This window comes from Coregonus clupeaformis, chromosome 1 (assembly GCF_020615455.1).
Source record: "Coregonus clupeaformis isolate EN_2021a chromosome 1, ASM2061545v1, whole genome shotgun sequence".
Taxonomy (NCBI): domain Eukaryota; kingdom Metazoa; phylum Chordata; class Actinopteri; order Salmoniformes; family Salmonidae; genus Coregonus; species Coregonus clupeaformis.
In genome coordinates, this window is record NC_059192.1 from 87851501 (window position 1) to 87877903 (window position 26403).

Genomic DNA, 26403 nt, shown 5'->3' on the forward strand with positions numbered 1-26403 from the left:
ACAAACAAATACAATAGTTTATAAGCCCTTTCTATATTTCCTGTTCTTACTTTCACATTCTGTCTTTGTGGTACTTCCTCTGTGTTTTCTCTCCATCCATACTGTATTTAAAGTTATTCTCCCCATTGAACAGGCTTGAGGTCGAAGATCTGGAGATGAAGCACAACTCGTCCCTGAAGCAGCTGATGAGGGAGTTCAACACACAGATGGCTTTGAAAGAACAGGAGCTGAGTGCTGCAGTGAAGGAGACCATTGGTGAGTGGGATTCCGAGCTTTCTTTTTCTACAGTTCACTTTCTGTTAGTCAGCACCTCAACAAGTGTTTTGGTTTGTGCTTCTAGCTAGTTATTCCACTATTACCATTGAGACTGTCACTGGCCAAAACACTTAAAAATGAATATCCACATAAAAAATTATTTGCATTTGTTTTGTGTGACAAAAGGTTTAAATTGTTAGTTTATAGTCTGACAATACTCTCAAACTTCACCAATACAAATTCTTAAATGTTTGATCATTTGTCATGAATGTGTGGAATTGAGTAAAATCCACGTAAATGAAAGTGTAATTGGTGTTGGTGTCCTTTGTAGGACTCATTTGAAGTTTTTTCTAAATAAAATGAAATTAATTAGAAATATGAGTGACTATTCAGACAGAACAATAGGGGTGAAACAGAGGTTGAAAATCATTGAATTAAGAAACGGTCTCTTTCTGAATGAATCACCATATGTTTTGACTGTAGTCCAGTCATTCACACCGCATTCCAAAGCGGAAGTGAGTGACTGGTTTGGAATATGTGAACTTCAAGGTCTACTTCGTGCTTAGTTTCTGGGCCTGTATTCAAAAGCCGCCTCAGAGTAGGTGTATTAAATCTGATTGCGCATCAGGTCCCTCCTGTCCATTTCATCATATTCAGTATGATCTAAAAGGCCAAACTGATCCTATATCAGCACTCCTCCTCTCTTCTCCTCCAACCAGGGAAGGCCCAGAGCGTGGAGGTGGAGCTTATGGACAGCCATCGGGAGGAGACCAATCAGCTGCAGAAGGTGATCGCCCAGAAAGATGATGACTTAAACAGAACGGTCCAACGATATGAGCAGGTCCTCCAGGTACAGTACTGTATAAATGAATAACACATGAATGTCACTATGTGGTTATATATATATATATATATATATATATATTATATGTAACTACAACATTATTACTACAGCTATTACTGTGTAGATACATAGACTGCAACTTTAAAGTATAAGAGTAGATGATTGACATTCATCAGTATACACAGACTGACTAGTTTGCTTTTAGAAAGTAGATTACAAGTAGGGGTTACAGGACCAACATTAGGACTCAGAAACATGTGTCCGCTTCGTGTTTTGTTTTCATACCACGATTCTCATAGTATCGTGATACTGGTATCGTGAAAACACTAGTCCACACTATCATACGGAAACTCCTATCAGTTCCTGACATATTTTTTCAGCTTTGAGCTTTAAAGGAAAAGTACATGTGCTCCACCCATCATCATGAAACTGCTACTGACATGGAACCACCTCCCTCCTGTCAGTCTCTAGCAGTCTTCATGTTGGCAGCTATTTTAGATATAGTTTTAGTCTTAAAAATACTTTTTAGTCTTAGTCACATTTTAGTAATGTCATCCTTCATTAGTTTTAGTTATTATCAGTCGACTAAAACTCTGGACAATTTTAGTCTAGTTTTAGTCACAGCCATTTTAGTCACATATAGGGATACTTTTTTTCCAGAATAAATAATGAATATTTAGGCTTCCTCTAACTTCCATCATGTGCACATTTAGATAGCCTTGTCCAGCTATGCTACTATCCCCTCGTAAAGCTGGCAACATTGAAATTATTACCAATGCCAGCCGTAATTAACCATAAAGGCTATAAAGCCTTGGCTACAGGTTAAACAATTTACAGCTCTGGTTTTCTCCCCATCATAACGTCCAGGGGGTGAATAACAGTGGTTTCCTTTAAAAGGGGAGAATTGGAGCTTTATAAAAATCTATTACTGTACTCCTAATATTCAACAAATAGCATTTGTTTTTCCCATTGGTAAAAAGCAACCGCAACTCGCATTTGCGGACCGCGGCACGAGAGTGGCAACACAGATTTAATGAAAAACAGCGCACATGGGAAAATTGAGCTTCTGATGTACAGTAATCAAAGCAAAAATAGCCTACATGAAATGAAGAGATAGTAAACATGGTTTCTAGTTGAGGTTAGTTACAAGTCCAGTGTCCTGGCTTCATATCAGTTCCAAAGATTGACGAATGATGAAGAGACCGTTTGGGGGAGCTGGGCAGATCAGCTCAGTCAGACCGCGCAACTGAAAGATATCAATTCTGCCAGTGAGAGAATTGCATGAAATATTCTGCATGCATGCTTCTGATTGGACAAAACAGATGAAAATGAGCTTAATGTCAAATTAAAAGTCCATTAGTCTCACGTGGAATTCTCAGCTCTTAGTCTCACGTGGAATTCTCAGCTCTTAGTCTCACGTGGAATTCTCAGCTCGTCACATTTCCGTCTACTAAAAGTAATTTGTAATAGTTATAGTTTTTTCCCTCATAGTTTACCTAATAGTTTTCATCAGGAAAAATAGGTTGAGTGTTTTTCGTCATAGTTATTGTTGTTGAAATGAACACTGGTCTCTAGAGAGCTTTACTAAATGACAGATACCTTCTGACTGTAGCATCTGCTGAACAATTTACATTAGACTACTAGACTAAGTTACTCTCTCTGTGTGTGTGTGCCTGCCTTCTGACAGCCTGTTAAATGATTTGCATTTTAAACTAGACTAAATGACTAGAGGGATAATCGGCTCTGCTCAGCTAAGTAAACTACAGTAAAAGCTGTCTTCTCCCACTCATCACCAGACATAATTAAAGTAGGGAGGCTGAAGTAGAGTAACACTGACTGACAATACTGTGATATCAGACTAAACGGATCCACACTGCTGACAAAATAAATGTAAATACAACAAATAAAATGTGCAGACAAAGGACTTTGGACAAAATATTGATAAGAAGAAGAACAAAGAAATACGTTTTTGGAAACGTCTTTTGGGGTATTTTATAAGAGATGGAACACTGTGACTAGCTGTGGCTGTCCTGTTCTTCCCGTCAGAGTCGAGAGGAGGAGATGGGGGACAGAGTGTGGCAGGTACAGAAAGAGCTGGAGGACCTGCAGGCAAGGACCCACAGCGCCAGTATAGAGGTACGGTATCTCAGTTCATACATGTTTACAGGGTGAAGCTAGCAGCACAACTAGCAACATACAGTAGCATTAGCCGCAGAGCAGTTTGGGGGTTAACTGCCACCGTCCACTGGTTGCTTGGCTCACTCCTACCAGATTTCCCCCAGTCAGCCCTGGAATTCAAACCGGCAACCCTCCGGTTAATGGCCCGCCTATCTTAACTTTGAGGCTTCCGCAGCCCCCATCGCTGCAGGTTAACCGGTTTCCACAGACTATTTAATTTACCCCCGCACACAGGATGTCAAAAGTGGTTGCCATATCTGTGGTATTTTCCCACTGACTGTGTGTCCCAAATGACACCCTATTCCCTATTTAGTGCACTACCTTTGACCAGGGCCCATATATCTCTGTCCAAAAGTAGTGCACTATATAGGGAACAGGGTGCTATTTGGGACGTAGGCACTGACTGATCAGATAGTGGAAACAAATAGTAGGTGTCCCAAATGGCACCATTTTCCCTATATAGACTACACATTTTTACTAGAGCCTGTGCCTTTTGGGAGGCTTGGATTGGATGGATGACATTTACAATGGGATTCTGTTGAAGCAATACAGTAATACAGTTTCCTGCTCGCCCCCCACACAAAGGACACACACACACCTCCGAAACAACTGCAACTGTGTTGACCCAACCCCTCTGTGGGCCTGTATTTGAAACACCCATGTGTTTGATGGAAGAAAGATTTACCGGTTCAGTGTGGAAAGTCAAGCCAAACCCAGTCGATGTAGGCCTACCCTCAGGTCCTTTATAAGTTAAAGTTCTAACAGAGATGAAGAGTTAGTTTCACTTATCTTCTGCTTTGTTGTGGAGTAAAACATGTGTGTGTCCCTGTCTGTGTGTCCCTGTCTGTGTGTCCCTGTCTGTGTGTCCCTGTCTGTGTGTCCCTGTCTGTGTGTCCCTGTCTGTGTGTCCCTGTCTGTGTGTCCCTGTCTGTGTGTCCCTGTCTGTGTGTGCCTGTCTGTGTGTGCCTGTCTGTGTGTGCCTGTCTGTGTGTGTCCCTGTCTGTGTGTGTCCCTGTCTGTGTGTGTCCCTGTCTGTGTGTGTCCCTGTCTGTGTGTGTCCCTGTCTGTGTGTGTCCCTGTCTGTGTGTGTGTCCCTGTCTGTGTGTGTGTCCCTGTCTGTGTGTGTGTCTCTGTCTGTGTGTGTGTCTCTGTCTGTGTGTGTGTCTCTGTCTGTGTGTGTGTCTCTGTCTGTGTGTGTGTCTCTGTCTGTGTTTGTGTCTCTGTCTGTGTTTGTGTCTCTGTCTGTGTTTGTGTCTGTCTGTGTGTGTGTCTCTGTCTGTGTGTGTGTCTCTGTCTGTGTTTGTGTCTCTGTCTGTGTTTGTGTTTGTGTCTGTGTTTGTGTCTCTGTCTGTGTGTGTCCCTGTCTGTGTGTGTCTCTGTCTGTGTGCGTCTCTGTCTGTCTGTGTGTGCCCGTCTGTCTGTGTGTGCCCGTCTGTCTGTGTGTGCGTCTGTCTGTGTGTGTTTGGGTATGTTAACAACAGACCCCCACTTTATACTTGAGTTCCGTTCAAGGTAATTGTCAAAGCATGTTGCTTACATACTATGCTGTGGTCAGGGTTCTTTGAGTGAGGTGGCTGGTCTCCAGAGTTCACTGGATGCTGTGAGGATCTCTCAGACTACAGGAGGTTTAAAGAGGCAGTACACCTCCTCTTCCATCCTCCATCCATACCTGGGTTCAATTACTATTCAAAATCTTTCCAATACTTTAAGGATTTTCTTCAGCCTGCCTGGAGTGCCAGATGTTGTTTGGTGACTGTTCTATCGGTTCCATTGCACCAGGCAAGCTCCATTAAGCCCAGATAAAATATGTGAATGTTCAATCAAATATTATCTGACCCCAGGTCTGGTACACACCTCTTCCATCCTTGTTCCCAATTAACCCCCTCAGAGATATTGGTTCACTACGCAAAGACATTAGACTTTGCACGCACACCTACACACATCACACCTACACACACCACACACACAGGACACACCCTCATACTCACACACAATGAAGTGCAGCTCTTTTCTCTTTCACCTTGTTGCATATTGTGTGGGGTTCTACTCAGAAAGGACTACCACTATTCAGGTCCTCACAGGCCACTAATGTAGATGTCAGGTCAGTCTCTCTGTCTCCTGGGAAATAGGTCACTCACATGATTCTCCTAGTCAAGTCACATTTATTTTATTTATCCATTGTCCAGGTGAATCCCATTGGGATTGGAATATCTTTTCAAGGGAGCTCTGAAACAATTCAAAAAACATTTCCCCATTCATTTAGGAGGAACGTCTCAAACTAGACTTTAATGTCTGTATTGATTTGTTACTCATGTCTGTTATTGATGATTGTGTTGTTTCAGATGGGTGTGGAGGAGCTGCAAGCCCAGCTAGCTGAGAAGACCACCCAGCTGAGTGAGGCCAGGCTGAAGGAACAGCACTTTGTCGACAGGGTGAGTGTCAAGGGGTGGTTCACAGTACCAACCCGAACCGTACTCTGCTGGCTTGGAAGTGTTCTTTTCACATTGACCTTTCCATTGTGGTTCCAGCAATTGTGGTGGTGTTATCAGGTCAGCCCAGTACAGCTTGGTTCAGTAGTGGTGGTGTTGTCAGGTCAGCCCAGTACAGCTTGGTTCAGTAGTGGTGGTGTTATCAGGTCAGCCCAGTACAGCTTTGTTCAGTAGTGGTGGTGTTGTCAGGTCAGCCCAGTACAGCTTGGTTCAGTAGTGGTGGTGTTATCAGGTCAGCCCAGTACAGCTTGGTTCAGTAGTGGTGGTGTTATCAGGTCAGCCCAGTACAGCTTGGTTCAGTAGTGGTGGTGTTGTCAGGTCAGCCCAGTACAGCTTGGTTCAGTAGTGGTGGTGTTGTCAGGTCAGCCCAGTACAGCTTGGTTCAGTAGTGGTGGTGTTGTCAGGTCAGCCCAGTACAGCTTGGTTCAGTAGTGGTGGTGTTGTCAGGTCAGCCCAGTACAGCTTGGTTCAGTAGTGATGGTGTTATCAGGTCAGCCCAGTACAGCTTGGTTCAGTAGTGGTGGTGTTATCAGGTCAGCCCAGTACAGCTTGGTTCAGTAGTGGTGGTGTTGTCAGGTCAGCCCAGTACAGCTTGGTTCAGTAGTGGTGGTGTTATCAGGTCAGCCCAGTACAGCTTGGTTCAGTAGTGGTGGTGTTATCAGGTCAGCCCAGTACAGCTTGGTTCAGTAGTGGTGGTGTTATCAGGTCAGCCCAGTACAGCTTGGTTCAGTAGTGGTGGTGTTATCAGGTCAGCCCAGTACAGCTTGGTTCAGTAGTGGTGGTGTTACCAGGTCAGCCCAGTACAGCTTGGTTCAGTAGTGGTGGTGTTACCAGGTCAGCCCAGTACAGCTTGGTTCAGTAGTGGTGGTGTTATCAGGTCAGCCCAGTACAGCTTGGTTCAGTAGTGGGAGAAGGGCATCAGTTGGCCATGGTCTGTCTCTCGCTCTTTCTCTTTCTTCACAGTACAGTACATCCCTCATTCCACACCACTGTATTCCTCTCATCCTTCCCAGAACTCTTTCACCCTCCGGCCATCCTTAATGACTGCTGGTCTCTCTTTCTGGATTAAGTTAATTGCATAGAACATTGTTTACTCTTGCTGTAACCTTAGAAGCAATTACCCTGCTCCTTCCCACTGTGTCTCTCATATATATACACACACACACACACACACACACACACACACACACACTGTTTCTCTCACACATGTTGTCGACAGATCAGTCTCTCTCCCTAACCCCTGGATGACCATAGCAGGCCAGTATTCATCTCCCACAGACTGTTCAGTACAGCTGATTTTAAAAGAACAGAACCACTTGAATAAAAATGGTAACACTTTACTAAACCTGTATGTATAGCACATCAGAGGTTGTTAGAAGCATCTATAATACTTTACACCTGCAGACTTAGTGTTACCAGAAAAGGAATGCCTTTTTATTGATTTATTGCATTTTAAATCCTTTGTACTGTACTCTCTCTCCTAGATCCACTCGCTGGAGGACAAGATGCGATTAGTCCACAAGAACTCAGTGGTGACTCATCTGGGGACCACGTTCAAAGGTAATGTACACATCTATATTAATCTATATTAACATCTATATTAAAGACCTATACTACTTTAAATATAAACACACATTCAAAGGTAACGTTAACATCTATACAGTTGAAGTCGGAAGTTCACATACACCTTAGCCAAATACATTTAAACTCTGTTTTTCACAATTCCTGACATTTAATCATAGTAAAGATTCCCTGTTTTAGGTCAGTTAGGATCACCACTTTATTTTAAGAATGTGAAACGTCAGAATAATAGTAGAGAGAATTATTTATTTCAGCTTTTATTTCTTTCATCACATTCCCAGTGTGTCAGAAGTTTACATACACCAATTAGTATTTGGTAGCATTGCCTTTAAATTGTTTATCTTGAGTCAAATGTTTCGGGTAGCCTTCCACAAGCTTCCCACAATAAATTGGGTGAATTTTGGCCCATTCCTCCTGACAGAGCTGGTGTAACTGAGTCAGGTTTGTAGGCCTCCTTGCTCGCACACGCTTTTTCAGTTCTGCCCACACATTTTCTAATGGATTGAGGTCAGGGCTTTGTGATGGCCACTCCAATACCTTGACTTTGTTGTCCTTAAGCCATTTTGCCACAACTTTGGAAGTATGCTTGGGGTCATTGTCCATTTGGAAGACTCATTTGCGACAAAGCTTTAACTTCCTGACTGATGTCTTGAGATGTTGCTTCAATATATCCACATAATTTTCCTTCCTCATGATGCCATCTATTTTGTGAAGTGCACCAGTCCCTCTTGCAGCAAAGCACCCCCACAGCATGATGCTGCCACCCCCGTGCTTCACAGTTGGGATGGTGTTCTTCGGCTTGCAAGACCCCCCCCCCCCCTTTTCCTCCAAACATATCGATGGTCATTATGGCCAAACAGTTATATTTTTGTTTCATCAGATCAGAGGACATTTCTCCAAAAAGTACGATCTTTGTCCCCATGTGCAGTTGCAAACCGTAGTCTGTATTTTTTATGGCGGTTTTGGAGCAGTGGCTTCTTCCTTGCTGAGTAGCCTTTCAGGTTATGTCGACTTGTTTTACTGTGGATATAGATACTTTTGTACCTGTTTCCTCCAGCATCTTCTCATGGTCCTTTGCTGCTGTTCTGGCATTGATTTGCACTTTTCGCACCAAAGTACGTTCATCTCTAGGAGACAGAACGCGTCTCCTTCCTGAGCGGTATGACGGCTGCGTGGTCCCATGGTGTTTATACTTGCGTACTGTTGTTTGTACAGATGAACGTGGTACCTTCAGGCGTTTGGAAATTGCTCCCAAGGATGAACCAGACTTCTGGAGGTCTACAATTATTTTTCTGAGGTCTTTGCTGATTTATTTTGATTTTCCCATGATGTCAAGCAAAGAGGCACTGAGTTTGAAGGTAGACCTTGAAATACATCCACAGGTACACCTCCAATTGACTCAAATTATGTCAATTAGCCTATCAGAAGCTTCTAAAGCCATGACATCATTTTCTGGAATTATCCAAGCTGTTTAAAGGCACAGTCAACTTAGTGTATGTACATTTCTGACCCACTGGAATTGTGAATCAGTGAATTATAAGTGAAATAATCAGCCTGTAAACAATTGTTGGAAAAATTACTTGTCATGCACAAAGTAGATGTCCTAACCGACTTGCCAAAACTATAGTTTGTTTAACAAGAAATTTGAGGTGTGGTTGAAAAACGAGTTTTAATGACTCCAACCAAAGTGTATGTAAACTTCCGACTTCAACTGTACATGCCATACATTCAAAGGTAACGTTAACATCTATAAATGCCATACATTCAAAGGTAACGTTAACATCTATAAATGCCATACATTCAAAGGTAACGTTAACATCTATCCATGCCTTTCATTCAAAGGTAACGTTAACATCTATCCATGCCTTTCATTCAAAGGTAACGTTAAGATCTTACAGGGGAAATTTTCTGAAAAATATTAACTTTTCAATCGTCTTCTTACCTCGAAAGGACCTCATGGAAAATTAGTCTAAGGATATTCTGTCAGCCATTTAGTGTGGTAGGACATTGCTACTGTTAGTTCAACATCACTAAGATGTAGCCCCCGCAGTAGTGTCTCAATCATATCAATCTCAACTCTATTATGAATGATATCTTATCCGTATGGATTGATGTCATATGCCGATGGAGGGGCAGGAATCTCACCTGTCTTCCTTATTTAGGAGATAAATGGAAACCTCTTCAAGTCAGTTTAAACTAAACGATGCCTGAGACATGTTATTGATTGTAGTAATCTGTTCTGCGTGTGAGCAATAGTTTGATTTATAGGCCTACGTCCACACGTTACCCCAGCTGTGCTGCAGACTCTGGGAGAATAGTACGTCTAACATCACTGCTATAAATCTGTCCAGTCAATCTGTAAACTCGTACAGACGCACACATGTCACACACCGTTGGATAAAAAAATGGGACATGAGATGTGGAAATTGAAGTCTGAAAGACTGGACGCAGGGGGTTTGGGAGAGGGGAGGACAGGGTAGAGGGGGGGGGGACTGTCAAACTCAATTCTAGCCTCTTCATGGACCTTGCATAATAAAGAGAATCGTCTGTCTGAAGGGAAAGGGGGGCGAGGAGTTAGGGGTGAAAATTAATCCCAGGACATAATGGCTTTTGCAGGCTGCAGTCTTGTGTTTCCCACGCGAAAACCTCTAATGCAGCACTGCACGCTACCGCCATGGCCTCTCCCCTGGCCTCTCCCATGGCCTCTCCCATGGCCTCTCCCATGGCCTCTCCCATGGCCTCTCCCATGGCCTCTCCCATGGCCTCTCCCATGTCCTCTCCCCTGGCCTCTCCCATGGCCTCTCCCCTGGCCTCTCCCCTGTCCTCTCCACTGGCCTCTCCCCTGGCCTCTCCCCTGGCCTCTCCCCTGGCCTCTCCCCTGGCCTCTCCCCTGTCCTCTCCACTGGCCTCTCCCCTGTCCTCTCCCCTGTCCTCTCCCATGGCCTCTCCCCTGTCCTCTCCCCTGGCCTGAAGTTATACCACTCAATTTCAAGCGTTCTCTCCAACCCGAGACTTTAGTAGTCCACTCTTTTTGGCCGCAGTGTTTGAACAACCCTCTGTGTTTGAACAACCCTCTGTGTTTGAACAACCCTCTGTGTTTGAACAACCCTCTGTGTTTGAACAACCCTCTGTGTTTGAACAACCCTCTCTGTGTTTGAACAACCCTCTCTGTGTTTGAACAACCCTCTCTGTGTTTGAACAACCCTTTGTGTTTGAACAACCCTCTGTGTTTGAACAACCCTCTCTGTGTTTGAACAACCCTCTGTGTTTGAACAACCCTCTGTGTTTGAACAACCCTCTGTGTTTGAACAACCCTCTCTGTGTTTGAACAACCCTCTCTGTGTTTGAACAACCCTCTCTGTGTTTGAACAACCCTCTCTGTGTTTGAACAACCCTCTGTGTTTGAACAACCCTCTGTGTTTGAACAACCCTCTCTGTGTTTGAACAACCCTCTGTGTTTGAACAACCCTCTGTGTTTGAACAACCCTCTCTGTGTTTGAACAACCCTCTGTGTTTGAACAACCCTCTGTGTTTGAACAACCCTCTGTGTTTGAACAACCCTCTGTGTGTTTGAACAACCCTCTCTGTGTTTGAACAACCCTCTGTGTTTGAACAACCCTCTGTGTTTGAACAACCCTCTGTGTTTGAACAACCCTCTGTGTTTGAACAACCCTCTCAGTATTTGAACAACCCTCTCTGTGTTTGAACAACCCTCTCTGTGTTTGAACAACCCTCTCTGTGTTTGAACAACCCTCTCTGTGTTTGAACAACCCTCTCTGTGTTTGAACAACCCTCTGTGTTTGAACAACCCTCTCTGTGTTTGAACAACCCTCTCTGTGTTTGAACAACCCTCTCTGTGTTTGAACAACCCTCTCAGTATTTGAACAACCCTCTGTGTTTGAACAACCCTCTCTGTGTTTGAACAACCCTCTCTGTGTTTGAACAACCCTCTCTGTGTTTGAACAACCCTCTCAGTATTTGAACAACCCTCTGTGTTTGAACAACCCTCTCAGCCAGGTCAGATCCTAACCTTTCCCCCTTATGCATACCCCATTTTTTCATACTTCATATTAGAGCTGTAATGATAAACTGAAAATGATCGATACTGACCAAACTGAGCATTTATCGAGGACATTTTAATGATATCGATAATAACGATTAGTTGCCTTTACTAGAGGAATGTGAAGTTTAAAATTAAAGTCTGCTAATTTGGACAATTGATAGTTACAACATTCAAAGTAGTAGTTTTAAGGGTAATATAAAAAGTAACTAGTGCACATTAATGTTATAGACGTATTGTTCAATTGATTGTTATCATGATAATGACTTTATTGTGATACGGATTTTTGTCCATATCACCCAGCTGTACTCCATAGCTTGTCTATTCTAGCTGAAGAGAAGCCTGCTGGCCCAGTGATCTTACTCACACCACTGTTGACAGCCTCGTCATATATTAACACCATCTCAATGTGGCTTCTGCTGTCTTGACCGCTGTCAAACTCCAACACTGCTGAGCTGAGCTGTACTCCACCATAGTTGTTGGAACTGTGCTACAAAGGACAATGTGAAAACAACATTTCCAAGCCAGCACAGATGGTGTTTAAACCACCTTAGAGTAATTGCTCCTGGTCAAGAGGCCAATGATTAGTGGTATAGGGTGGGTCCTCAGCCCCAAGTGTGTGTTACTCTGCTGTGCGTTCAGCTGGGCTTCTCTGCCTGGGGTCCGGGGCCTGGAGGTCAGGAGGACAGAATGCTGAAAGGATTTATTAGCCAGGCCATTTCTCCACGCTTGATGATCAAAGACTAGTTTGGGCTCTACCGTCACCTCTCTACCGTCACCTCTCTACCGTCACCTCTCTACCGTCACCTCATCACCTCTCTACCGTCACCTCTCTACCGTCACCTCTCTACCGTCACCTCTCTACCGTCACCTCTCTACCATCACCCCATCACCTCTCTACCGTCACCCCATCACCTCTCTACCGTCACCTCTCTACCATCACCTCTCTACCGTCACCTCTCTCCCATCACCTCTCTACCGTCACCTCTCTACCATCACCCCATCACCTCTCTACCGTCACCTCTCTACTGTCACCTCTCTACCGTCACCTCTCTACCATCACCTCTCTACCGTCACCTCTCTACCGTCATCTCTCTACCATCACCTCTCTACCGTCACCTCATCACCTCTCTACCGTCACCTCTCTACCGTCACCTCTCTACCGTCACCCCTCTACCATCACCCCATCACCTCTCTACCGTCACCTCTCTACCGTCACCTCTCTACCATCACCCCATCACCTCTCTACCGTCACCTCTCTACCATCACCTCTCTACCATCACCTCATCACCTCTCTACCGTCACCTCTCTACCATCACCCCATCACCTCTCTACCGTCACCTCTCTACTGTCACCTCTCTACCATCACCCCATCACCTCTCTACCGTCACCTCTCTACCGTCACCTCTCTACCGTCACCTCTCTACCGTCACCTCTCTACCGTCACCCCTCTACCGTCACCCCATCACCTCTCTACCATCACCCCATCACCTCTCTACCGTCACCTCTCTACCGTCACCTCTCTACCATCACCTCTCTACCGTCACCTCTCTACCGTCACCTCTTTACCATCACCTCTCTACCGTCACCTCATCAACGTCACCTCTCTACCATCACCTCTCTACCGTCACCTCTCTACCGTCACCTCTCTAACATCACCTCTCTACCATCACCTCTCTACCGTCACCTCTGTACTGTCACCTCTCTACCGTCACCTCTCTACCATCACCTCTCTACCATCACCTCTCTACCATCACCTCTCTACCGTCACCTCTCTACCATCACCCCATCACCTCTCTACCGTCACCTCTCTACCGATACCTCTCTACCGTCACCTCTCTACCATCACCCCATCACCTCTCTACCGTCACCTCTCTACCGTCACCTCTCTACCATCACCTCTTCCCTTTATCTTTCTCTTCATCAACCCTTCATTTTCCCACCTTTCCTAACCCTAACCCTTTTTCTTTCGACATCAAGCTGTTTGTCTCTGCTGGCACGGCCAGGGGCCTACAGTGTCATCGTCCATCTGATGAATGCACTAATTGTAAGTCGCTCTGGATAAGAGCATCTGTTAAATGACTCAAATGTAAATGTAAAATCTATGTAAATGGCTATTCCAGAGAAATGGGAGGTTGTTTTTCAGTTGCAACCCCTTCACTGGCCTCAACATCTCCATGGAAGGGACTGATTTGTTTTGACGATTACACTTCTTGTTCTTCTAGAGGAACTTCTTTCCACAGCTCCAAGTTACATACAAAATCAGAACAAGAAAATAACAACTAGGAATTAAACTCAGAAGTCAGAAAACAGCACACCAAAAATGAGATGGGAAAGCAATAAGGTATAGACTACGTGGAGTTAATCCTTCACCCACGTCACACCTGACAGTGTTTCACTTGAAGAGGATAGGGAAGTACTAACATGATTGCTATTTTGACGTGTGACCGGTTGTGATTTCACACAGTTGTACTTGAGACAGAGTTATGTCTCACTAAGTACAGGGATGATGGAGCAATACATCTGAACTGGCCTGTTTGTAATGTTCTTGCAGTGTACAAGTGTTCATCTAGGGCCATGTGCCATTCTCATGTAGGGCCATGTGCCATTCTCATGTAGGGCCATGTGCCATTCTTTCCAGTTTTGGTAGTTTTTGTACTTGGTTTGAACCTACCCCTGTTCACTGCTGTAAGGGTTTCAATGTTCAGAACTGGTGCTAATTGAAACATAATACCTTGTAGGCTAAACAGTAAGGCTGACAGAATCAGGGTGGAACATTAGATGATTCCGTGCCACATTTAGAAGTGGTGTTTACATAGAGCCGATGAATAATGGAATACACATTTAGAACTGAGAACTACATGTAACTGCCAAGATAAAGGAAACCCTTGAGTAAATGAGGGATATAAAGTGCTTCCACACAGGTGTGGTTCCTGAGTTAATTAAGCAATTAACATCCCATCATCTATAAAAATGCTGGGCAGGCCATTATTTTGGCTACCATGGCTATGCCCCCATACGATAACAATGGCCCATCCCCAGGGCACGAGTGGTCACTGAATGGTTTGATGAGCATGAAAGTGATGTAAACCATATGCCACTAGAGCTCAACCCAATTGAACACTTATGGGAGATTTTGGAGCGGAGCGTGAGACAGCGTTATCCACCACCAACAAAACACCAAATGATGGAATTTCTCGTGGAAGAATGGTGACACATCCCTCCAATAGAGTTCCAGACACTTGTAGAATCTATGCCAAAGCACATTGAAGCTGTTCCGAGGCCTGGTGGCCCAACACCCTATTAAGACACTTCATGTTGGTGTTTCCTTTATTTTGGCAGTTACCTGTACATCGCAATGTAAATTGATTTGATTTTGATGTTTAGCGAGGATTTTCATAAAACCATCTTTCTACTGAATTTGGTCAAAGAAATTGTCTTATTCACATGTGTCTATGGCAATATTCCCTGGGTGTTATTGCATGTGCAGCGAAATACTTGTTTCTAGCTCCACAGTGCAGTAATGCCTAGCAATACAAAACAATACACACAATCCAAAAAATAAAAATAAAGAAATATCAGAATGAGTAATGTCAGAGTGTGTGTGTGTGTATATATATATATATATCTATATACATACATACATACATACAGTGGGGAAAAAAAGTATTTAGTCAGCCACCAATTGTGCAAGTTCTCCCACTTAAAAAGATGAGAGAGGCCTGTAATTTTCATCATAGGTACACGTCAACTATGACAGACAAATTGAGAAAAGAAAATCCAGAAAATCACATTGTAGGATTTTTTATTAATTTATTTGCAAATTATGGTGGAAAATAAGTATTTGGTCACCTACAAACAAGCAAGATTTCTGGCTCTCACAGACCTGTAACTTCTTCTTTAAGAGGCTCCTCTGTCCTCCACTCGTTACCTGTATTAATGGCACCTGTTTGAACTTGTTTTCAGTATAAAGACACCTGTCCACAACCTCAAACAGTCACACTCCAAACTCCACTATGGCCAAGACCAAAGAGCTGTCAAATGACACCAGAAACAAAATTGTAGACCTGCACCAGGCTGGGAAGACTGACTCTGCAATAGGTAAGCAGCTTGGTTTGAAGAAATCAACTGTGGGAGCAATTATTAGGAAATGGAAGACATTCAAGACCACTGATAATCTCCCTCGATCTGGGGCTCCACGCAAGATCTCACCCCGTGGGGTCAAAATGATCACAAGAACGGTGAGCAAAAATCCCAGAACCACACGGGGGAACCTAGTGAATGACCTGCAGAGAGCTGGGACCAAAGTAACAAAGCCTAACATCAGTAACACACTACGCCGCCAGGGACTCAAATCCTGCAGTGCTAGACGTGTCCCCCTGCTTAAGCCAGTACATGTCCAGGCCCGTCTGAAGTTTGCTAGAGTGCATCCAGAAGAGGATTGGGAGAATGTCATATGGTCAGATGAAACCAAAATATAACTTTTTGGTAAAAACTCAACTCGTCGTGTTTGGAGGACAAAGAATGCTGAGTTGCATCCAAAGAACACCATACCTACTGTGAAGCATGGGAGTGAAAACATCATACTTTGGGGCTGTTTTTCTGCAAAGGGACCAGGACGACTGATCCGTGTAAAGGAAAGAATGAATGGGGCCATGTATCGTGAGATTTTGAGTGAAAACCTCCTTCCATCAGCAAGGGCATTGAAGATGAAACGTGGCTGGGTCTTTCAGCATGACAATGATCCCAAACACACCGCCCGGGCACGAAGGAGTGGCTTCGTAAGAAGCATTTCAAGGTCCTGGAGTCTCCAGATCTCAACCCCATAGAAAATCTTTGGAGGGGAGTTGAAAGTCCGTGTTGCCCAGCGACAGCCCCAAAACATCACTGCTCTAGAGGAGATCTGCATGGAGGAATGGGCCAAAATACCAGCAGCAGTGTGTGAAAACCTTGTGAAGACTTACAGAAAACGTTTGACCTGTGTCATTGCCAACAAAGGGTATATAACAAAGTATTGAGAAACTTTTGTTATTGACCAAATACTTATTTTCCACCATAATTTGCAAATAAATTCATAAAAATCCTACAATGTGATTTTCTGGATTTTTTTTCCTCATTTTGTCTGTCATAGTTGACGTGTACCTATGATGAAAATTACAGGCCTCTCTCATCTTTTTAAGTGGGAGAACTTGCACAATTGGTGGCTGACTAAATACTTTTTTTCCCCACTGTACATACATACATACATACATACATACATACATACAGTGGGGAGAACAAGTATTTGATACACTGCCGATTTTGCAGGTTTTCCTACTTACAAAGCATGTAGAGGTCTGTTATTTTTATCATAGGTACACTTCAACTGTGAGAGACGGAATCTAAAACAAAAATCCAGAAAATCACATTGTATGATTTTTAAGTACTTAATTTGCATTTTATTGCATGACATAAGTATTTGATCACCTACCAACCAGTAAGAATTCCGGCTCTCACAGACCTGTTAGTTTTTCTTTAAGAAGCCCTCCTGTTCTCCACTCATTACCTGTATTAACTGCACCTGTTTGAACTCGTTACCTGTTTAAAAGACACCTGTCCACACACTCAATCAAACAGACTCCAACCTCTCCACAATGGCCAAGACCAGAGAGCTGTGTAAGGACATCAGGGATAAAATTGTAGACCTGCACAAGGCTGGGATGGGCTACAGGACAATAGGCAAGCAGCTTGGTGAGAAGGCAACAACTGTTGGCGCAATTATTAGAAAATGGAAGAAGTTCAAGATGACGGTCAATCACCCTCGGTCTGGGGCTCCATGCAAGATCTCACCTCGTGGGGCATCAATGATCATGAGGAAGGTGAGGGATCAGCCCAGAACTACACGGCAGGACCTGGTCAATGACCTGAAGAGAGCTGGGACCACAGTCTCAAAGAAAACCATTAGTAATACACTACGCCGTCTTGTATTAAAATCCTGCAGCGCACGCAAGGTCCCCCTGCTCAAGCCAGCGCATGTCCAGGCCCGTCTGAAGTTTGCCAATGACCATCTGGATGATCCAGAGGAGGAATGGGAGAAGGTCATGTGGTCTGATGAGACAAAAATAGAGCTTTTTGGTCTAAACTCCACTCGCCGTGTTTGGAGGAAGAAGAAGGGTGAGTACAACCCCAAGAACACCATCCCAACCGTGAAGCATGGAGGTGGAAACATCATTCTTTGGGGATGCTTTTCTGCAAAGGGGACAGGACGACTGCACCGTGTTGAGGGGAGGATGGATGAGGCCATGTATCGCGAGATCTTGGCCAACAACCTCCTTCCCTCAGTAAGAGCATTGAAGATGGGTCGTGGCTGGGTCTTCCAGCATGACAACGACCCGAAACACACAGCCAGGGCAACTAAGGAGTGGCTCTGTAAGAAACATCTCAAGGTCCTGGAGTGGCCTAGCCAGTCTCCAGACCTGAACCCAATAGAAAATCTTTGGAGGGAGCTGAAAGTCCGTATTGCCCAGCGACAGCCCCGGAGCCTGAAGGATCTGGAGAAGGTCTGTATGGAGGAGTGGGCCAAAATCCCTGCTGCAATGTGTGCAAACCTGGTCAAGACCTACAGGAAACGTATGATCTCTGTAATTGCAAACAAAGGTTTCTGTACCAAATATTAAGTTCTGCTTTTCTGATGTATCAAATACTTATGTCATGCAATAAAATGCAAATTAATTACTTAAAAATCATACAATGTGATTTTCTGGATTTTTGTTTTAGATTCCGTCTCTCACAGTTGAAGTGTACCTATGATAAAAATTGCAGACTTCTACATGCTTTGTAAGTAGGAAAACCTGCAAAATCGGCAGTGTATCAAATACTTGTTCTCCCCACTGTGTGTGTGTGTGTATACATATATATATATATATATACACACACAGTGGGGAGAACAAGTATTTGATACACTGCCGATTTTGCAGGTTTTCCTACTTACAAAGCATGTAGAGGTCTGTAATTTTTATCATAGGTACACTTCAACTGTTTCTACTGCTGATTGCCGCTTTAACATTGAGCCCAAAAAAAGAAGAGGGCAGCACGCTGTTTAGCTATATATACACACAATTATATATATACACACACCCCTTGACTTTTTCCACATTTTGTTACCTTACAGCCTTATTCTGAAATGAATTACATAGTTTTTTTTCCTCCTCATCAATCTACACACAATACCCCATAATGACAAAGCAAAAACAGGTTTTTAGACATTTTTGCAAATGGAAATATGACATTTACATAAGTATTCAGACTCTTTACTCAGTACATTGTTGAAGCACCTTTGGCAGCGATTACAGCCTCAAGTTTTCTTGGGTATGATGCTACAAGCTTGAACCTTCGCCCCAGTCTGAGTTCCTGAGTGCTCTGGAGCAGGTTTTCGTCAATGATCTCTCTGTACTTTGCTCCGTTCATCTTTCCCTCAATCCTGACTAGTCTCCCAGTCCCTGCTGCTGAATAACATCCCTACAGCATGATGCTGCCACCACCATGCTTCACCGTAGGGATGGTGCCAGGTTTCCTCCAGACGTGACGCTTGGCATTCAGGCCAAAGAGTTCAATCTTGGTTTCATCAGACCAGAGAATGTTGTTTCTCATGGTTTGAGAGTCCTTTAAGTGCCTTTTGGCAAACTCCAAGCAGGCTGTCATGTGCCTTTTACTGAGGAGTGGCTTCTGTCTGGCCACTCTACCATAAAGGCCTGATTGGTGGAGTGCTGCAGAGATGGTTGTCCTTCTGGAGCGTTTTCCCATCTCCACAGAGGAACTCTAGAGCTCTGTCAGAGTGACCATCAGGTTCTTGGTCACCTCCCTGACCAAGACCCTCAGTTTGGCCGGGCGGCCAGCTCTAGGAAGAGTCTTGGTGGTTCCAAACTTCTTCCATTTAAGAATGATGGAGGCCACTGTGTTCTTGGGGACCTTCAATGCTGCAGAAATGTTTTTGTGCCTCGACACAATCCTGTCTCGGAGCTCTACGGACAATTCCTTCGACCTCATGGCTTGGTTTTTGCTCTGACATGCACTGTCAACTGTGGGACCTTATATAGACAGGTGGTTGCCGTTCCAAATCATGTCCAATCAATTGAATTTACCACAGTTTATAGACACATCTCAAGGTTGATCAATGGAAACAGGATGCACCTGAGCTCAATTTCGAGTCTCATAGCAAAGGGTCTGAATACTTATAAGGTATGTCTGTTTTTTTTAAATGTCTAAACCTGTTTTCGCTTTGTCATAATGGAGTATTGCGTGTAGATTAATGAGGATTTATTTATTTAATCCATTTTAGAATAAGGCTGTAACGTAACAAAATGTGGAAGAAGGGAAGGGGTCTGAATACTTTCCGAATGCACTGTATAATGGTGTGTGTATATATATATAATGGTGTGCCCTTGAGCAAGGCAGTTAACCCCCAACAACAACTGCTCCTCAGGCGCCGATGACATGGATGTTGATTAAGGCAGCCCCCTGCACCTCTCTGATTTAGAGGGGTTGTGTTAAATGCGGATGACACATTTCGGTTGAATGCATTCTGATGTGCAACTGACTAGGTTTCCCATTTCCCCAGTATGGACAGTATATGAATAGAAAATGTTATTCATGAGCTCTGAAGTTGAGCAATGAGCATCCAATACTTCTCCATCATAGAGGTGAATTACTGATGTTTGACAATGTGACTATCTATCTATGAGCTAATGTGTTCTGTTATCCTACATTAACCTGACCTTTGTTTTGTGTCTTCCAGATCCTGGCCACTACAGCGCTGAGTCCTTCTCAGAACCCACAGAGTTTGAGTACCTGAGGAAGGTCCTATTTGAGTACATGATGGGGCGGGAAACTAAGGTAATTTAATCAATAAATCATTAATCAATATGCACCTTTTAACATTCATTCTTAAAAGTCTAAGCCATTGGTGGTGGTGGTGGGGGGGCGGGGGTCTAAGCTGACATATGGAATTGTTTTAAGATTGTTATACTATGGATCATTTAGCTATTTGATTTTGAATTTTAGGACCCCTTTAGGTTTCAAAAACATTTATAAAAAAGTTATTTGATAAAATATAGATTTTGGCCTTTACTACTATAGCTCAGAGAAACTCACCGAACAAATAAAATCAAATGTTATTTGTCACATGTGCCCAATACAACAGGTGTAGACCTTACAGTGAAATGCTGACTGACAAGCCCTTAACCAACAATGCGGTTTTAAGAAAAATACGTGTTAAGTAAAAAATTGATGAGTAAAACATTTAAATAATTAAAGAGCAGCAGTCAAATAAAATAACAGTAGGGAGGCTATATACAGGGGCTACCGGTACAGAGTTAATGTACGGGGGCACAGCAGGTTAGTCGAGGTAATGTAGGTAGAGTTAAAGTGACAATGCATAGATAATAAACAGAGAGTAGCAGCAGCGTAGTGGAGGAGGGGGTGAACAATGCAAATAGTCCGGGTAGCCATTTGATTAGCTGTTCAGGAGTCTTATGGCTTGGGGGTAGAAGCTGTTAAGAAGCCTTTTGGACCTAGACTTGGCGCTCCGGTACCGCTTGCCGTGCGGTAGCAGAGAGAACAGTCTATGACTAGGGTGGCTGGAGTCTTTGACAATTTTGAGGGCCTTCCTCTGACACCACCTGGGATAGAGGTCCTGGATGGCAGGACGCTTGGCCCCAGTGATGTACTGGGCCGTACGCACTACCCTCTGTAGTGCCTTGCGGTCGGAGGCCAAGCAGTTGCCATACCAGGCGGTGATGCAATCAGTCAGGATGCTGTCGATGATGCAGCTGTATACGTTTTTGAGGATCTGAGGACCCATGCCAAATCTTTTCAGTCTCCTGAGGGGGAATAGGTTTTGTCGTGCCCTCTTCACAACTTTCATGGTGTGTTTGGACCATGATAGTTTGTTGGTGATGTGGGCACCAAGGAACTTGAAGCTCTCAACCTGCTCCACTACAGCCCCATGAAATGAGAATGGGGGTGTGCTCGGTCCTCGTTTTCCTGTAGTCCACAATCATCTCCTTTGTCTTGATCACGTTGAGGGAGAGGTTGTTATCCTGGCACCACACGGCCAGGTCTCAGACCTCCTCCCTATAGGCTGTCTCATCGTTGTCGGTGATCAGGCCTACCACTGTTTGTGTCGTCAGCAAACTTCATGATGGTGTTGGAGTCGTGCCTGGCCATGCAGTCATGGGTGAACAGGGAGTACAGGAGGGGACTGAGCACGCACCCCTGAGGGGCCCCTGTGTTGAGGATCAGCGTGGCAGATGTGTTGTTACCTACCCTTACCACCTGGGATGCATCCAATGCCAACAGACATCTCTAGCTTAAACGGACAGATTTTGACCGATTCTTTTTATTATGTTACTTAGATTTTACACACCGGTGTATCAATCGACTCTTTGGGGTTAAAGTAACCTTTTCTGATAAGGGAACATTGACAGTGCACATATGAGCTCATAATTCCAGTTTCTTGAAATATAACTACCGGTATCACACTTCCCTCTTATTCAGCTCAGGATACGTTGACATGTGTTCAGTTGCTTTCCCTCAATGAAAAGGTGAGAGGAGGAGAAGAAGATGGTAGAAAACGGAGGGAAAGGAGGCCGGATGGAGAGAGGCCAATAAACGTCTCCATTCCCACACAGAGCCATCACCCAGTTAGAGACCCATACAAAAGTCATTGTGTGTTTCTGTGTTTGTTTAGCACAGGGCCTAATGAATGATGCTGTATGGGAGTTAACAGTGCTAGTTGACACGGTCCTAAAGTCAGTGGGGTATCACACGCACATATAAAGCTTGCGGGGTTCCCCCCTAGGTCCTCAGTAAGCTGTTAAGCTTTATGATGTCATATCCATATCATTATGGCCTCCCTGTGAATGGAAGGATGTCCTGAAGGAGGCCCGGCCATGACACATATATACACACACACGACACATGCTGCCATTTTAAAGACTTACTGTTTAGCTCCTCTAGCACAAGAAGAGGTCTTTGGGTGGTTGTTGCCCTGGTTTCCTCAGACAGCAGCACTGTTTCTGATTAGGCCCAGTATTTATGGGATAGCTAACGCATGCTGCTAACTCTGCGCATATAGACCTGGAGTTGATTAGGAGGAAGATAACATGGGGTTAATTGCTCTGTGAGCAGGCTGATTTGATTGGGTAGTTGATGGTGAGGGCAGGGGGGTCACAGAGCCTAATGGGCTGCAGTGAGGGATCTGAGGTGGTGAATGGCTGGATATGGGTTTACTGAACTGATGGAATATGATAGTGATGAGGGCAGAGGGTCACAGAGTTAGAGACTCCATGTTGGATCAGTATGGGGTGTAGTGGGCAATCTGAGCTGGGTGATTGGCTGGACACGTTTCACTAAGCAGCCATCTAGGATCTGAGCTGGGTGATTGGCTGGACAGCGTTTCACTGAGCAGCCATCTAGGATCTGAGCTGGGTGATTGGCTGGACAGCGTTTCACTGAGCAGCCATCTAGGATCTGAGCGGGGTGATTGGCTGGACAGCGTTTCACTGAGCAGCCATCTAGGATCTGAGCGGGGTAAATGGCTGGGTTAACTGAGTGTCAATGTTGGATCGTCATGGGTTGCAGTTGGGGATCTGAGGTCAGTGAATGGCTAGACAGTGGTTCACTGAGCATCCATGTTGGATCTGGGCTTGGAGAATGGCTGGACAGACAGGGAGATTTAGTACTAGGTTCACTGCCATGATCCAAACCCGACACTGAAAAACATTGGAACCATGTGGAGGGATACCCATGCCATTGAGAGCACTGCCTCCAAAATCTCACTGTCATCAGTTTCCCAACACATTTCACGAACATCTACAGCCCCACCTTAAAGTTTAAATTTAAGGAGTTTTCACTGAAGGACGAGGTAGAAACAGCGTATTTAAATGTATCCTACTTTTCTTTGTCAGATGGCTAAGTCATTTCTGTGTTTTGTCTTCCCTCCCACAGACGATGGCTAAAGTCATAACCTCCATGCTCAAGTTCCCACCAGACCAAGCTCAGCAGGTTCTGGAGAAAGAGGATACAAAAGCAATTGTAAGCATCTGTTCTTCCTCATCGTAAAGCTACTAATGACGAGCCATATGCAACCACACACAGACACACTCACGCACACACAGTCCATGCTATGTCAGCAATTGCTTACAGACGTTACCTTGGCCTATAGTACAGTGCATTCAGAAAGGATTCAGACCCCTTTACTTTTTCCACATTTTGTTATGTTACAGCCTTATTCTAAAATTGATTATATTGTTTTTATTCCTCATCAATCTACACACAATACCCCATAATGACAAAGCAAAAACAGGTTTGTAGAATTAAAAATGTTATAATACATAAGTATTCAGACCCTTTACTCAGTACTTTGTTGAAGCACCGTTGGCAGCGATTACAGCCTCGAGTCTTCTTGGCACACCTGTATTTGGGGAGTTTCTCCCATTCTTCTCTGCAGATCCTCTCAAGCTCTGTCAGGTTGGATGGGGAGCATCGCTGCACAGCTATTTTCAGGTTTCTCCAGAGATGTTCGGTCGGGTTCAAGTCCGGGCTCTGGCTGGGCCACTCAAGGACATTCAGAGACTTGTCCCGAAGCCACTCCTGCATTGTCTTGGCTGTGTGCTTACGGTCGTTGTCCCGTTGGAAGGTGAACCTTTGCCCCAGTCTGAGGTCCTGAGCGCTCTGGAGCAGGTTTTCATCAAGGATCTCTCTGTACGTTGCCCCGTTCATCTTTCCCTCAATCCTGACTAGTGTCCCAGTCCCTGCCGCTGAAAAACATCCCCACAGCATGATGCTGCCACCACCATGCTTCACCGTAGAAATGATGCCAGGTTTCCTCCAGACGTGACGCTTGGCATTCAGGCCAAAGAGTTCAATCTTGGTTTCATCAGACCAGAGAATCTTGTTTCTCATTTTCTGAGAGTCCTTTAGGTGCCTTTTGGCAAACTCCAAGCGGGTTGTCCTTCTGGAAGGTTCTCCCATCTCTACAGAGGATCTTTAGAGCTCTGAGTGACCATCGGGTTCTTGGTCACCTCCCTGACCAAGGCCCTTCTCCCCCGATTGCTCAGTTTGGCCGGGCGGCCAGCCTTAAGAAGAATCTTGGTGGTTCCAAACTTTTTCCATTCAAGAATGATGGCCACTGTATTCTTGGGGACCTTCAATGCTGCAGAAATGTTTTGGTACCCTTCCCCAGATCTGTGCCTCGACACAATCCTGTCTCGGAGCTCTACGGACAATACCTTTGACCTCATGGCTTGGTTTTTGCTCTGACATGTACTGTCAACTGTGGGACCTTATATAGACAGGTGTGTGCCTTCCCAAATCATGTCCAATCAATTGAATTTACCACCGTTTGTAGACACATCTCAAGGATGATCAATGGAAACAGTATGCACCTGAGCTCAATTTCAATTCTCATAGCAAAGGGTCTGAATACTTATGTAGGTATTTCAGTTTTTTAGTTTTAATACATTTGCAAAAATGTCTAAAAACCTGTTTTTGCTTTGTCATTATGGGGTATTGTTTGTAGATTGATGAGGGCAAAAAATGTATTTAATCCATTTTAGAATAATGATGTAACGTAACAACGTGGAAAAGGGGAATGGGTCTGAATACTTTCTGAATGCACTGTATATTGATAATCTCATCCAGATATATCATCAGCATCTTAAACAACAACAACCATGTAGTCCCATGTAGACCATTTAGTCCTGACTGCAGTATCAGTTACAGCAATGGGAACATGGCAGGATGTGAAGGGGGAAGACATGTCTAGCCTCTTGTCTGTTACAGTTTTGAGGCATATTGGTAAGCACAGTGTACAAGCATACAGCATATTAGATATGGCTTTAGTGTAGTCAAAACTGTGTTTTAGGTCAGATCAGGGTTGATGATATTTGTGCTTCTATTCTTAAAGTAACTTACCAGTCAAAGTAGTATATTACTGTTTGTGCAGTTAAAGTCATCCTGTATCTCTGTTCTCCCTGTTGTTTCAGCCCTGGCTACGCTGAGGGGCAGGTATCAGGATGGAGATGGACTAAACTGCTGCTGAAGGACTGCAGACTGCTGCACCACTGTGGACTAGATCTAGTGTCCTGTCTGCTTTCTTTTGCTTCTGACTGTGTGTGTGTGTGTGTGTGGATATGGTATGAGGGAATTAGAAAATAGACCATGTAAAGATCATCAGAGTTGCTAATTCTTCCAATCTAATTTCACACAATGAAATTACGGTTTTTGAATATTGAATTATACAATATATTTTGTATTTTTTTTGTCCAGGGTTAATTATATATCTATTTACTTAGATTTTCTTTGGACGGATGGCTTGTGCAATAAATTTGTGTTGATCATTGTGTTGATTGTGATTGTTTTTGAGTTGATGTTTTGGTTGAATGTTGTTTTTCAGTTGATCCATGGTTTTAGGTTGTTTATCAGTAGAGTTTTGGTTGTGTTTCTGCTGTGTGTCACTTCCTCCTTATGACTGTGTGATGGAATCATATAAATATAATGCCTAGACTATTTCTAGGGATTCTAAATATGAATCTACTTTATATTTATATGGATGAGATGACCCTTTGACTGTACCTTCCTGTCCCTGAACTGTACCGTCCTGTCCCTGAACTGTACCAACCTGTCCCTGAACTGTACCGTCCTGTCCCTGAACTGTACCAACCTGTCCCTGAACTGTACCAACCTGTCCCTGAACTGTACCAACCTGTCCCTGAACTGTACCAACCTGTCCCTGAACTGTACCAACATGTCCCTGAACTGTACCAACCTGTCCCTGAACTGTACCGTCCTGTACCTTCCTGTCCCTGAACTGTACCTTCCTGTCCCTGAACTGTACCAACCTGTACCTGAACTGTACCAACCTGTCCCTGAACTGTACCTTCCTGTCCCTGAACTGTACCGTCCTGTCCCTGAACTGTACCAACCTGTCCCTGAACTGTACCGTCCTGTCCCTGAAC

The 26403-nt window shown here is 44.2% G+C and overlaps 1 protein-coding gene across 2 annotated transcripts in view; it reads left to right on the plus strand.

The window, feature by feature from the left end:
- LOC121578198 (golgin subfamily A member 4) overlaps positions 1–25520 on the plus strand; it is a 59102-nt gene extending 33582 nt beyond the window's left edge. For both annotated transcript variants that reach the window (XM_041892396.1, XM_041892403.1), the window contains 8 exons: positions 134–255; positions 975–1105; positions 3146–3235; positions 5620–5709; positions 7251–7326; positions 20181–20278; positions 23393–23479; positions 25432–25520. In XM_041892396.1, coding sequence (XP_041748330.1) covers positions 134–255; positions 975–1105; positions 3146–3235; positions 5620–5709; positions 7251–7326; positions 20181–20278; positions 23393–23479; positions 25432–25446 — 709 coding nt within the window. In that variant the 3' untranslated portion in view covers positions 25447–25520. The remainder of the gene's footprint in view (positions 1–133; positions 256–974; positions 1106–3145; positions 3236–5619; positions 5710–7250; positions 7327–20180; positions 20279–23392; positions 23480–25431) is intronic.
- Positions 25521–26403: the final 883 nt, after the last annotated feature.